Genomic DNA, 14096 nt, shown 5'->3' on the forward strand with positions numbered 1-14096 from the left:
ACTGTAAATATCTTCTCCCACTTGGTTGCATGCTTTTCATTCTGATAGTGGCATATTTTCATAAACAGAAATTTTACATTTTTATGTAGTTAAATTTATAAATATGTTTATTTGTGGTTACTGCTTTTATTTGGCCCTGTTTGAGGAATCTGGTACCCTGAGGTCATAACTTCTATGTGATCCTGATGGAAGGCAGAACCAATTCCTGTGTAACCCATGTATAGTTTGAGTAAATAGGGGCACCTGCCTGACATTAGGATGTACGGGTCAGTCACTTCAGGCACTTCTGGCAAGTCGACCGTTATTTTGTCACTGATTTCAAAATGAAAATCATGGTGTCTTTTATATATGGAATTATTTTATTTATATGAATCTCTGTGCTAAGAATTTTACAAATGTGATCTTACTATAAGCCACCCACAACTCTAGAAAGCAGGTGATACTGTTATTCATTTTACAGATGAGGAAACTAAGGCTGACTGAGTGATGTTAGTTTCCCAAGTGGCAGAATTAATAAATGGTAGAAGTCCAGTCTGTCTGATTCCAAAGTCATGTTCCAAAGCCAAATGCTCATTTAGATTCCCTATATGCAGGGAACTTATTTGGTCTTGCTCGCCATTATATCATCAGCACATGTTGGTATTCGATAAGCTTTCTTTTTTTTTTTTTTTTTTTTTAAACATCTTTATTGAAGTATAATTGCTTTACAATGGTGTGCTAGCTTCTGCTTTACAACAAAGTGAATCAGTTACACATATACATATGTTGCCATATCTCTTCCCTCTTGCATCTCCCTCCCTCCCACCCTCCCTATCCCACCCCTCTAGGTGGTCACAAAGCACCGAGCTGATCTCCCTGTGCTATGCGGCTGCTTCCCACTAGTTATCTATTTTACATTTGGTAGTGTATATATGTCCATGACACTCTCTCACCCTGTCACATCTCACCCCTCCCCCTCCCCATATCCTCAAGTCCATTCTCTAGTAGGTCTGTGTCTTTATTCCCATCTTGCCACTAGGTTCTTCATGACCTCTTTTTTTTTTTTTTTTTTTTTTCCCTTAGATTCCATATATATGTGTTAGCATACTGTATTTGTTTTTCTCTTTCTGACTTACTTCACTCTGTATGACAGACTCTAACTCCATCCACCTCATTACAAACACCTCCATTTCATTTCTTTTTATGGCTGAGTAATATTCCATTGTATATATGTGCCACATCTTCTTTATCCATTCATCCGATGATGGACACCTAGGTTGCTTCCATGTCCTGGCTATTGTAAACAGAGCTGCAATGAATATTTTGGTACATGACTCTTTCTGAATTATGGTTTTCTCAGGGTATATGCCCAGTAGTGGGATTGCTGGGTCATATGGTAGTTCTATTTTTAGTTTTTTAAGGAACCTCCATACTGTTCTCCATAGTGGCTGTATCAATTTACATTCCCACCAACAGTGCAAGAGTGTTCCCTTTTCTCCACACCCTCTCCAGCATTTATTGTTTCTAGATTTTTTGATGATGGCCATTCTGACCGGTGTGAGATGATACCTCATTGTAGTTTTGATTTGCATTTCTCTAATGATTAATGATGTTGAGCATTCTTTCATGTGTCTGTTGGCAATCTGTATCTCTTCTTTGGAGAAATGTCTATTTAGGTCTTCTGCCCATTTTTGGATTGGGTTGTTTGTTTTTTTGTTATTGAGCTGCATGAGCTGCTTGTAAATCTTGGAGATTAATCCTTTGTCCGTTGCTTCATTTGCAAATATTTTCTGCCATTCTGAGGGTTGTCTTTTGGTCTTGTTTATGGTTTCCTTTGCTGTGCAAAAGCTTTTAAGTTTCATTAGGTCCCATTTGTTTATTTGTGTTTTTATTTCCATTTCTCTAGGAGCTGGGTCAAAAAGGATCTTGCTGTGACTTATGTCATACAGTGTTCTGCCTATGTTTTCCTCTAAGAGTTTGATAGTGTCTGGCCTTACACTTAGGTCTTTAATCCATTTTGAGTTTATTTTTGTGTATGGTGTTAGGGAGTGTTCTAATTTCATACTTTTACATGTACCTGTCCAATTTTCCCAGCACCACTTATTGAAGAGGCTGTCTTTTCTCCACTGTATATGCTTGCCTCCTTTATCAAAGATAAGGTGACCATATGTGCGTGGGCTTATCTCTGGGCTTTCTATCCTGTTCCATTGATCTATATTTCTGTTTTTGTGCCAGTACCAAACTGTCTTGATTACTGTAGCTTTGTAATATAGTCTGAAGTCAGGGAGCCTGATTCCTCCAGCTCCATTTTTCGTTCTCAAGATTGCTTTGGCTATTCGGGGTCTTTTGTGTTTCCATACAAATTGTGAAATTTTTTGTTCTAGTTCTGTGAAAAATGCCAGTGGTAGTTTGATAGGGATTGCATTGAATCTGTAGATTGCTTTGGGTAGCAGAGTCATTTTCACAATGTTTATTCTTCCAATCCAAGAACATGGTATATCTCTCCATCTATTTGTATCATCTTTAATTTCTTTCATCAGTGTCCTATAATTTTCTGCATACAGGTCTTTTGTCTCCTTAGGTAGGTTTATTCCTAGGTATTTTATTCTTTTTGTTGCAATGGTAAACGGGAGTGTTTTCTTAATTTCACTTTCAGATTTTTCATCATTAGTATACAGGAATGCAAGAGATTTCTGTGCATTAATTTTGTATCCTGCTACTTTACCAAATTCATTGATTAGCTCTAGTAGTTTTCTGGTAGCATCTTTTGGATTCTCTATGTATAGTATCATGTCATCTGCAAACAGTGACAGCTTTACTTCTTCTTTTCCAATTTGGATTCCTTTTATTTCTTTTTCGTCTCTGATTGCTGTGGCTAACACTTCCAAAACTATGTTGAATAATAGTGGTGAGAGTGGGCAACCTTGTCTTGTTCCTGATCTTAGTGGAAATGGTTTCAGTTTTTCACCATTGAGGACAATGTTAGCTGTGGGTTTGTCATATACGGCCTTTATTATGTTGAGGAAAGTTCCCTCTATGCCTACTTTCTGCAGGACTTTTATCATAAATGGGTGTTGAATTTTGTCGAAAGCTTTCTCTGCATCTATTGAGATGATCATATGGTTTTTCTCCTTCAATTTGTTAATATGATGTATCACGTTGATTGATTTGCGTATATTGAAGAATCCTTGCATTCCTGGAATAAACCCCACTTGATCATGGTGTATGATCCTTTTAATGTGCTGTTGGATTCTGTTTGCTAGTATTTTGTTGAGGATTTTTGCATCTATGTTCATCAGTGATATTGGCCTGTAGTTTTCTTTCTTTGTGACATCTTTGCCTGGTTTTGGTATCAGGGTGATGGTGGCCTCGTAGAATGAGTTGGGGAGTGTTCCTCCCTCTGCAATATTTTGGAAGAGTTTGAGAAGGATAGGTGTTAGCTCTTCTCTAAATGTTTGATAGAATTCGCCTGTGAAGCCATCTGGTCCTGGGCTTTTGTGTGTTGGAAGATTTTTAATCACAGTTTCAATTTCAGTGCTTGTGATTGGTCTGTTCATATTTTCTATTTCTTCCTGGTTCAGTCTTGGCAGGTTGTGCATTTCTAAGAATCTGTCCATTTCTTCCAGGTTGTCCATTTTATTAGCATAGAGTTGCTTGTAGTAATCTCTTATGATCGTTTGTATTTCTGCAGTGTCAGTGGTTACTTCTCCTTTTTCATTTCTAATTCTATTAATTTGAGTCTTCTCCTTTTTTCTCTTGATGAGTCTGGCTAATGGTTTATCAATTTTGTTTTCTCAAAGAACCAGCTTTTAGTTTCATTGATTTTTGCTATTATTTCCTTCATTTCTTTTTCATTTATTTCTGATCTGATCTTTATGATTTCTTTCCTTCTGCTAGCTTTGGGGTTTTTTTGTTCTTCTTTCTCTAATTGCTTTAGGTGCAAGGTTAGGTTGTTTATTCGAGATGTTTCCTGTTTCTTGATGTAGGCTTGTATTGCTATAAACTTCCCTCTTAGAACTGCTTTTGCTGCATCCCATAGGTTTTGGATCGTTGTGTCTCCATTGTCATTTGTTTCTAGGTATTTTTTGATTTCCCCTTTGATTTCTTCAGTGATCACTTCGTTATTAAGTAGTGTATTGTGTAGCCTCCATGTGTTTGTATTTTTTACAGATCTTTTCCTGTAATTGATATCTAGTCTCATAGCGTTGTGGTCGGAAAAGATACTTGATACGATTTCAATCTTTTTAAATTTACCAAGGCTTGATTTGTGACCCAAGATATGATCTATCCTGGAGAATGTTCCATGAGCACTTGAGAAAAATGTGTATTCTGTTGTTTTTGGGTGGAATGTCCTATAAATATCAATTAAGTCCATCTTGTTTAATGTATCATTTAAAGCTTGTGTTTCCTTATTTATTTTCATTTTGGATGATCTGTCCATTGGTGAAAGTGGGGTGTTAAAGTCCCCTACTATGATTGTGTTACTGTCGATTTCCCCTTTTATGGCTGTTAGTATTTGCCTTATGTATTGAGGTGCTCCTATGTTGGGTGCATAAATATTTACAATTGTTATACCTTCCTCTTGGATCGATCCCTTGATCATTATATAGTGTCCATCTTTGTCTCTTGTAATTGTCTTTATTTTAAAGTCTATTTTGTCTGATATGAGAATTGCTACTCCAGCTTTCTTTTGATTTCCATTTGCATGGAATATCTTTTTCCATCCCCTCACTTTCAGTCTGTATGTGTCTCTAGGTCTGAAGTGGGTCTCTTGTAGACAGCATATATATGGGTCTTGTTTTTGTATCCATTCAGCCAGTCTGTGTCTTTTGGTGGGAGCATTTAATCCATTTACATTTAAGGTAATTATCAATATGTATTTTCCTATTCCCATTTTCTTAAATGTTTTGGGTTTGTTATTGTAGGTGTTTTCCTTCTCTTGTGTTTCTTGCCTAGAGAAGTTCCTTTAGCATTTGTTGTAAAGCTGGTTTGGTGGTGCTGAACTCTCTCAGCTTTTGCTTGTCTGTAAAGGTTTTAATTTCTCCATCAAATCTGAATGAGATCCTTGCTGGGTAGAGTAATCTTGGTTGTAGGTTTTTCTCCTTCATCACTTTAAGTATATCCTGCCACTCCCTTCTGGCTTGCAGCGTTTCTGCTGAAAGATCAGCTGTTAACCTTATGGGGATGCCCTTGTGTGTTATCTGTTGTTTTTCCCTTGCTGCTTTTAATATGTTTTCTTTATATTTAATTTTTGATAGTTTGATTAATATGTGTCTTGGTGTGTTTCTCCTTGGATTTATCCTGTATGGGACTCTCTGTGCTTCCAGGACTTGATTAACTATTTCCTTTCCCATGTTAGGGAAGTTTTCAACTATAATCTCTTCAAATATTTTCTCAGTCCCTTTCTTTTTCTCTTCTTCTTCTGGGACCCCTATAATTCGAATGTTGGTGCGTTTAATGTTGTCCCAGAGGTCTCTGAGACTGTCCTCAGTTCTTTTCATTCTTTTTTCTTTATTCTGGTCTGCAGTAGTTATTTCCACCATTTTATCTTCCAGGTCACTTATCCGTTCTTCTGCCTCAGTTATTCTGCTATTGATCCCATCTAGAGTATTTTTAATTTCATTTATTGTGCTTGTCATCGTTTCTTGGTTCCTCTTTAGTTCTTCTACGTCCTTGTTAAATGTTTCTTGCATTTTGTCTATTCTATTTCCAAGACTTTGGATCATCCTTACTATCATTATTCTGAATTCTTTTTCAGGTAGACTACCTATTTCCTCTTCATTTGTTAGGTCTGGTGTGTTTTGACCCTGCTCCTTCATCTGCTGTGTATTTTTCTGTCTTCTCATTTTGCTTATCTTACTGTGTTTGGGGTCTCCTTTTCACAGGCTGCAGGTTCGTAGTTCCCGTTGTTTTTGGTATCTGTCCCCAGTGGCTAAGGTTGGTTCAGTGGGTTGTGTAGGTTTCCTGGTGGAGGGAACTAGTGCCTGTGTTCTGGTGGATGAGGCTGGATGTTGTCTTTCTGGTGGGTTCGTCCACGTCTGGTGGTGTGTTTTGGGGTGTCTGTGGCCTTATTATGATTTTAGGCAGCCTCTCTGTTAATGGATGGGGCTGTGTTCCTCTCTTGCTAGTTGTTTGGCATAGGGTATCCAGCACTGTAGCTTGCTGGTCTTTGAGTGAAGCTGGGTCTTGATGTTGAGATGGAGATCTGTGAGAGATTTTCACCGTTTGGTATTACGTGGAGCTGGGAGGTCTCTTGTGGACCAGTGTCCTGAAGTTGGCTCTCCCACCTCAGAGGCACAGCCCTGATGCCTGGCTGGAGCACCAAGAGCCTTTCATCCACACGGCTCAGAATAAAAGGGAGAAAAAATGGAAAGAAAGAAAAAAAGAGGATAAAATAAAATAAAATAAAGCAATTATAAAAAATAAGAAAAAAAATTATTAAGAGTAAATTTATTAAGAAAAAAAAAATTTTTTTAATTTTTAAAAAAAGATTTATTAATTTTTTATACTAAAAATAAGAAAAAAATTATTTAGAAAAAATATTTAAAAAATTTTTTTAATTTTTTAAAATAAAAAATATGAAAAAACTTATTAAAATTTTTTTTAAAAATAGAAAATAAGGAAAAAATTATTAAGAAAACATTTATTAGGGAAAAAAAAAATTTTTAAGCCAAAAAAAAAAAAAAAAAAAAAAAAACGGACGGACCTAACCCTAGGACTAACGGTGAGAGCAAAGCTATACAGACAAAATCTCACCCAGAAGCATACACATCTACACTCACAAAAAAAAGGAAAAGGGGAAAAGTTAATATATCCTGCTCCCAAAGTCCATCTCCTAAATTTGGGATGATTCGTTGTCTATTCAGGTATTCAACAGATGCAGGCACTTCAAGTTGTTTGTGGAGCTTTAATCCGCTGCTTCTGAGGCTGCTGGGAGAGATTTCCCTTTCTCTTCTTTGTTCGTACAGCTCCCAGGTTTCAGCTTTGGATTTGGACCCGCCTCTGCGTGTAGGTCGTCTGAGGGCGTCTGTTCCCCGCCCAGACAGAACGGGGTTAAAGGAGCCGCTGCTTCCGGGGCTCTGGCTCACTCAGGCGGGGGGAGGGAGCGGTACGGAGGAGGCGGGGCGAGCCTGCGGCGGCAGAAGCCGGCGTGACGTTGCAGCAGCCTGAGGCGCACCGTGCGCTCTCCCGGGGAAGTTGTCCCCGGATTACGGGAGCCTGGCCGTGGCGGGCTGCACAGGCTCCCGGGAGGGGCGGCGTGGAGAATGACCTGCGCTCGCCCACAGGCTGTTTGGTGGCGGCAGCAGCAGCCTTAGCGTCTCATGCCCGTCTCTGGGGTCCGCGCTGATAGCCGCGGCTCGCGCCCGTCTCTGGAGTTCGTTTAAGTGGCGCTCTGAATCCCCTCTCCTTGCACGCCGCGAAACAAAGAGGCAAGAAAAAGTCTCCTGCCTCTTCGGCAGCTGCAGACTTTTTCTCGTGCACCCTCCCGGCTAGTTGTGGTGCGCTAGACCCTTCAGGCTGTGTTCACGCAGCCAACCCCAGTCCTCTCCCTGGGATCCTACTGAAGCCCGCGCCTCAGCTCCCAGCCCCCGCCCGCCCCGGCGGGTGAGCAGACAAGCCTCTCGGGCTGGTGAGTGCTGCTAGGCGCCGAGCCTCTGTGCGGGAATCTCTCCGTTTTTCCCTCTGCGTCCCTGTTGCTGTGGGATCCGCGCTGATAGCCGCGGCTCGCGCCCGTCTCTGGAGCTCGTTTAGGCGGCGCTCTGAATCCCCTCTCCTTGCGCGCTGCGAAACAAAGAGGCAAGAAAAATTCTCTTGCCTCTTTGGCAGCTGCAGTCTTTTTCCCGGACTCCCTCCCGGCTAGCACCGAAGCCTGAGCCCCAGCTCCCAGCCCCCGCCCGCCCCGGCGGCTGAGCAGACAAGCCTCTCGGGCTGGTGAGTGCTGGTCGGCACCGCTCCTCTGTGCGGGAATCTCCGCTTTGCCCTCCGCACCACTGTGGCTGCGCTCTCCTCCGTGGCTCCGAAGCTTCCCCCCTCTGCTACCCGCAGTCTCTGCCCACGAAGGGGCTTCCTAGTGTGTGGAAACCTTTCCTCCTTCACAGCTCCCTCCCACTGGTGCAGGTCCCGTCCCTATTCTTTTGTCTCTGTTATTTCTTTTTTCTTTTGCCCTACCCAAGTACGTGGGGATTTTCTTGCCTTTTGGGAGGTCTGACATCTTCTGCCAGCGTTCAGTGGGTGTTCTGTAGGAGCAGTTCCACGTGTAGATGTATTTCTCATGTATCTGTGGGGAGGAAGGTGATCTCCGCGTCTTACTCTTCCGCCATCTTGCCCCTCCCCCTTTCTTTTTAATTATTGAAGAAATGGAAGTTTTTTATTCACTTTGCTAAGATAGCGGCACGTTTGAAAAATTCATTTCTGTGTTGCAGATAAAGGAAGAACTAGATCTAAAAAAATAACAGAAAGTGGAAGAGGGAAACGATATTCATACAAATTACCTCAAGAATACAACATAGAGACTGTAGTGGTTGCAGACCCAGCAATGGTTTCCTATCATGGAGCAGATGCAGCCAGGAGATTCATTCTAACCATCTTAAATATGGTAGGCAAACTTTAAAGTGCGCTTGGAATTTTTTCAAGAAAACTCTAAGGAAGAAATGTGTGAGTATAATGAAGTTCTTTAAAAATTAACTCATTACTATTCCTTTCTTTTATTGACATCAGTAAAAAAATAGGTGTACCAAATTGATCCATCTCAAAAGAGATATCAAAATAATAATTCACGTCTTCTAGTAAAAAATCCTTATTGTTAATTTGATGTGGCAAAACTCTTTTTCTATTATTCTTTTATCTCTTTTTGTGCCCTTCTTTCTTTTTTATAAAAGGCCATTTGTTGAAATAGCAGAAATGTTATATTTGTTTATTTGCATGGCCCCACCCAAAGTACTATAGATTATGAGGTGGAACAAAAATGGAGGTTGGTAATCCTCTGAGCGCTTATATAGGTATGTAAAATTGCATGTCAGATATAAAACTAGTTGATGAGTAAGACCTAATAGCTAATAGTTATTAGCTGAATCACATGTAGCTAACTTTGGTTGATAGCTTCTGGACTGTAGAAATCTAACTTGTACCTAGGATCTTATGGATGCTTACTACCACATGAATCCTTTGACTTAATTGCATACCCTGTTTCATAAACTTCCTTCAAGGCAGAATTAGAAGGTTGTCGTGAAGAGTGGTTCTTAGGGGAGAATAAACATAAATGAAAGCCAAAGGCAAGTGTCCATTTATAACTTCAGTTGCCGTATTAAACAAGGTGAGAACCACTAATTCAAGGATAAATATGTTATATAAAATTACTATTTTTACTATTTTTTGCTATCGTCTGGCAGTTTTTTTTTCAGTGAACATATTTTCCCACACTTCAGTCATTTCTGTCTGTGTTCAGCTAACTGCTGACCACTCAACCAGCATTCTCTAAAGGGTAGACAGGCATAGCCTACCAACCTCAGTCTCTTTTAAATAGTACTATCTCTGAAATCTTGGGTTTGGTGTGCCAATTTTAATTTTCTATTATAAATTAAATACTCAATTTTACCAAAAAAAATCAAGGTACCACATAAAAAATTTGCCTTCCTTTCCAGCATTGTTACACATACCATGTTTTGGGAAAATCAGTTATAATGATGACCTGAAACCATTAAGCAACGATGGCCTTGTCTTCATGGGCAGCCTTGAAGCGAAGAGCTTTGAAAAAACCTTGTTCCTATTTGGCAGTTAGCCTTGGAGAGAAGAAAACTCTAAGGAATAAATTGGGAGGCGGCATAAAGCAGGCTGAATTTTCAGGACATTTTCTCAGAAGAAAGGACACTAGCATTTTGTGGTCTTAAGAAAATTTCTAGGGTTTAGTTACTAAAATTTTTCTCTTCAGTATCGTGAAAAGCCCAACGTTCCCTCTGCACCCCACTGAAGTGCCTAGATTATCAAGGCTGCAGTGAGTATATCAGAATGCTAGGTCTAAATTTCTTGGTATCTAAAATGAATTAATTATTACTTATTAAGCTAATTTTAAAATAATTTAAAAATTTTTAATATATAAAATTGTTCAACTGAATTGAGACTTCTCCCATGTCTGGGCTTTAAGAAAAATTAAGATGTTTTTCAGTTTTATTTTAGGATTTTTATTTTTATTTGTTTTTAGGTTTTTAACCTTTTCCAACACAAGAGTCTTGGTGTGCAGGTCAATCTTCGTGTGATAAAGCTTATTCTGCTCCATGAAACTCCAGTAAGAAAGTCTTGAGTTTTTCGTTCAATTAAGTGGGTGAGAAGTTGTGTTCAGGTACTTTTAAGTAAAGGGAATGTTAGGGATTTACTTTTTATTGACTTGAAATCCAGAAGTATCCACTGAGTCACTTAAAGTATACATAAAACTGGCCGTTAGTCTTAGTTAATACCTCAGTTATATTCCAAAATTGGAATGTTCTTAGTTTCCAAGGATCCTGACAACAAACCTTAACTTTGCAAAATGCAATTTTAAAAAGTCATTTTTAATGACAGTTTTATTTTCTTATTTAAGCATGGGCTTTATCTGTAATTCAATTTAAACAGAGACTATTCTGTGGCATCTTTTTAGCATGCTGCTTATCTGGTACTTTGGAAAACCTTTGTTCTTAAATTGTATAAATAATGAGTGATTTAAGTCTAAAAGTTCCACATTCTTAATATTCCATTGCACCTCTCTTCTTCTTCAGAATAACATTAAGCAGATTTTGTAATTACTGTACCTTCACAAAGTTTTAAGATTTTTAGCTCAGGCAAAATTAATCCTGAATGTCTTCCAGGTTCTAATTAACGTTATGGTCAGCAGTCTGCTTTAGTAATTCAAGAAGTCCCCTCAGTTTTTAGTTTTTTGTATATCTGAGAATAATTTGCCTTGAAGTGAAATCTCTTCTTTTGCAGGCAGATCTATATATTGGGCATCATGGAGAGAAAATGCTAGAGAGCTTTTGTAAGTGGCAACATGAAGAATTTGGCAAAAAGAATGATATACATTTAGAGATGTCAACAAGCTGGGGAGAGGACATGACTTCAGTGGATGCAGCTATACTTATAACAAGGTAAATTTTCCAAAGCCAATTAAATGACATTCTTAATTTGATGGCCATGCTGTTAATCCTATTAATCCCTTCATAGAATGCTTTTATTCCAGATTTTCTGTTCCAGAAAACTTTTGGCATAATGCTGTTAGTCATTTCCCTCAATTCATAATAACTGATTTCTGAACAGCCACATATTGGCTGGTATATTGACTAAACATTTAGTTAATTAATTTCAAAAAAAAAAAAAAAATTAACCTCAATTTTTGATGTGAAGACATAGCCAATGATGACGATAAGTGAAAACGCTGGTGAATTTTGGTGGAACTTTGAACTTATGAACCTACGTGGTATGTTTTTCAGTCATCACCATATAAAGTACCCAGTATGTTAAACTGAGCAATTGATAGACTTTCTGGTTCCATCTGAGAAAAAAGTTTCAATTAAGTCTCTAGCTAATTAATTTTGAGCTGTATTGTGAGTGTCCGTACTACTCAAACATTTGTATTGCAACACTGAGTGTAAATATAAGAAGGTGAAATGATGAGCAACAATTAACTCTCTATGAGCACTCTGTATGAGTAATTATTTACAAGTTTGTCTTGCTTAGAGCTAGTAAAAATGAATGGTAGTTCATTGTTAACTAGCAATTTAATTTTAGTATCAATAATGTTGACATTTCACATCTCAGAATACACAGTGGCATTTAAACATGATTTTCTGTAATGAGTCTATTGAATTTGTGATAGCTTCTTGTTGCTGAATTGTATAAAAACTATTCTACTTATAAATAATTCATAAAGATGAAATAATCTCTATGCAAGAACACAACTGGACTTCCATTTCCAGCTTTGTAGGTGTACCTGATACTGGACCTCTGCAATAAACAACCATAAAACTGGAAAACATTTATGAAGCAACTACTTGCAGTTACTGGAGAATGAGCAGTACAATCTCTGAAAGAAGGAAAATTTCCTAAGTAAGCCCCACAGCCAAGCCAACTTTTTGCCTGGGGACAATTTTTTGACTGGTACAGCAAGCTGGAATCTAGGTAGAGCACAGTGGTCCTGCTGAAAGCACCAGAGAAGAGGATCCTTTGTGGGCAGAGGTGCCAAGAAGTCCTTGTGCAGATCATCTGTGAGGACTTTGCAAGGCTGGTCTAAATACACAGAGATAGAAACTACCCAAAATTTATCAGGGTGCTGTTGCTGTGGAGTTTGGATGTTAAAAAGGTACTAGAAATTGAGCAGATTTGGACCACAAGAGTGGAGCAGCCTTGTTAATACCTTGTCATCACTCCTGGCATTTATCTGAGAAAACAGAAAGGCTGTGCCTACACAGTAGGCACCATGATCCAGAGAAATGCCCTCTCTTGAACTGTCCTAACAAAGCCTAAAACCAAGTCCCAGTAAGGTATTCAGAGGAGATGGAGTTTGGAGGTTGAGTCCCACCAGTTTACAAAGGTTTGGGAATCATCTTGAGCTTTTGGTAGATCCTCCCTACCAAGGAATAAACTCAAACCTACCTACATTCAGAGTGAGGAACAAGTAAAACGAGACAGCACTCTTCAGAGGAAGATAAGAGAACCTTGAATCTCTATAATATATCATATACAATGTCTGGAACATAATGAAAATTAGCCAAGCAAAAAAACATGAAAATGTGACCCATGGTCAAAGAAAAGTAGTCAGTAGAAACTGACCCCAAGATAGCTTAGAAGTTGGATTTACCAATTAATGTAAATACTGGACCTCTGTCATTGGAATCTCAAAAGAGAGTGAGAATGGGTAAGAAAAGTATTTGAAGATGTAATGGCAAAAAGTTTTCACAAATTTCATGAAAAACAACAACTTAGAAACCTAGGCATATCATAGAAAAATTGGTCAAAACCAAAGATATAGAAAAAAGAAGTGAATTGGCTAGAGTGAAGGGATACATTACAGAGAAAACAATCTTAAGATGGATAACTGACTTCCTGTCAGAAAAAAAAGCCCAAAAGACAGTGAAGTGATATCTCTAAAGTACTGGGGCGAAAAACCCTATCAACAAAACTTTTTAATGAATTCTTAAGGGTATTTTCTTAATGTATGAAAGTGCATCTACATACACATACACACACAAAAAGTCTATAGCTACCATCACAATTAATGGTGAAAATCAAAATTTTTTAAGACTGGGAGCAAGGCAAGGATGTCCACACTTACCACTTCTGTTCGGTATTGTGCTGACAATCATAACCATAATCAGTATATTAAGCTGGCATTGGGGTGGGCGTATAAATCCTGGGAAGAAAAAATAAAAAGTGTCTCTTCACAGATGACATGACTTGGTACAAAGAAAATTTTAAGCAATCTAGGAGAAAAAAATGCTAGAATTTATAACTGAATTTTACAAGGCCACAGAATATAAAGTCAATTTAGAAGAAAAATTGTATTTATATATGGTAGAAATAAACACTTGGGAAAATTTTACAGTAACTTCCAAAACCATGAAATACTAAAAATAATTTAACAAAATAAAATGATATCTACACAGCTATACTTGGAGAAATTAAAGATCTAAATAAAGGTTTATTCAATGGAAGACTAAATACAGTAAGTCCCCTACATACGAGCGAGTTCCGTTCCAGGAGTGCATATGTAAGTTCAATTTGTTCGTTAAGTCTGACAGAGTTAGCCTAGGTACCCAACTAACACAATCGGCCATATAGAACTGTACTGTAATAGGTTTATTATACTTTTCACATAAATAATACTTAAAAAACAAACACAAAAAAAGAAAACATTTTTAATCTTGCAGTGTACTACCTTGAAAAGTACAGTGGTACAGTACAACAGCTGGCATACAGGGGCTGGCATCGAGTGAACAGGCAAGAAGGGTTACTGACTGGAGGAGGGAGAGGAGGCGAGAGATGGTAGAGCTGAAGGATCGTCAGCAAATAGGAGATGGAGGGCAAGCTGCAATTTCACTCATGCCTGATGTTCATGGCACAGGTTCTTGTTCCTCGCTGGATTCAATTCTATC

General features: G+C 38.5%; 1 protein-coding gene across 1 annotated transcript in view; it reads left to right on the forward strand.

The window, feature by feature from the left end:
• ADAMTS19 (ADAM metallopeptidase with thrombospondin type 1 motif 19) overlaps positions 1-14096 on the forward strand; it is a 302428-nt gene that overhangs the window by 69386 nt on the left and 218946 nt on the right. The window contains exons 4-6 of the mRNA XM_061188127.1: positions 8403-8575; positions 10178-10261; positions 10936-11093. Coding sequence (XP_061044110.1) covers positions 8403-8575; positions 10178-10261; positions 10936-11093 — 415 coding nt within the window. The remainder of the gene's footprint in view (positions 1-8402; positions 8576-10177; positions 10262-10935; positions 11094-14096) is intronic.

Source organism: Eubalaena glacialis, chromosome 4 (assembly GCF_028564815.1).
Source record: "Eubalaena glacialis isolate mEubGla1 chromosome 4, mEubGla1.1.hap2.+ XY, whole genome shotgun sequence".
Taxonomy (NCBI): domain Eukaryota; kingdom Metazoa; phylum Chordata; class Mammalia; order Artiodactyla; family Balaenidae; genus Eubalaena; species Eubalaena glacialis.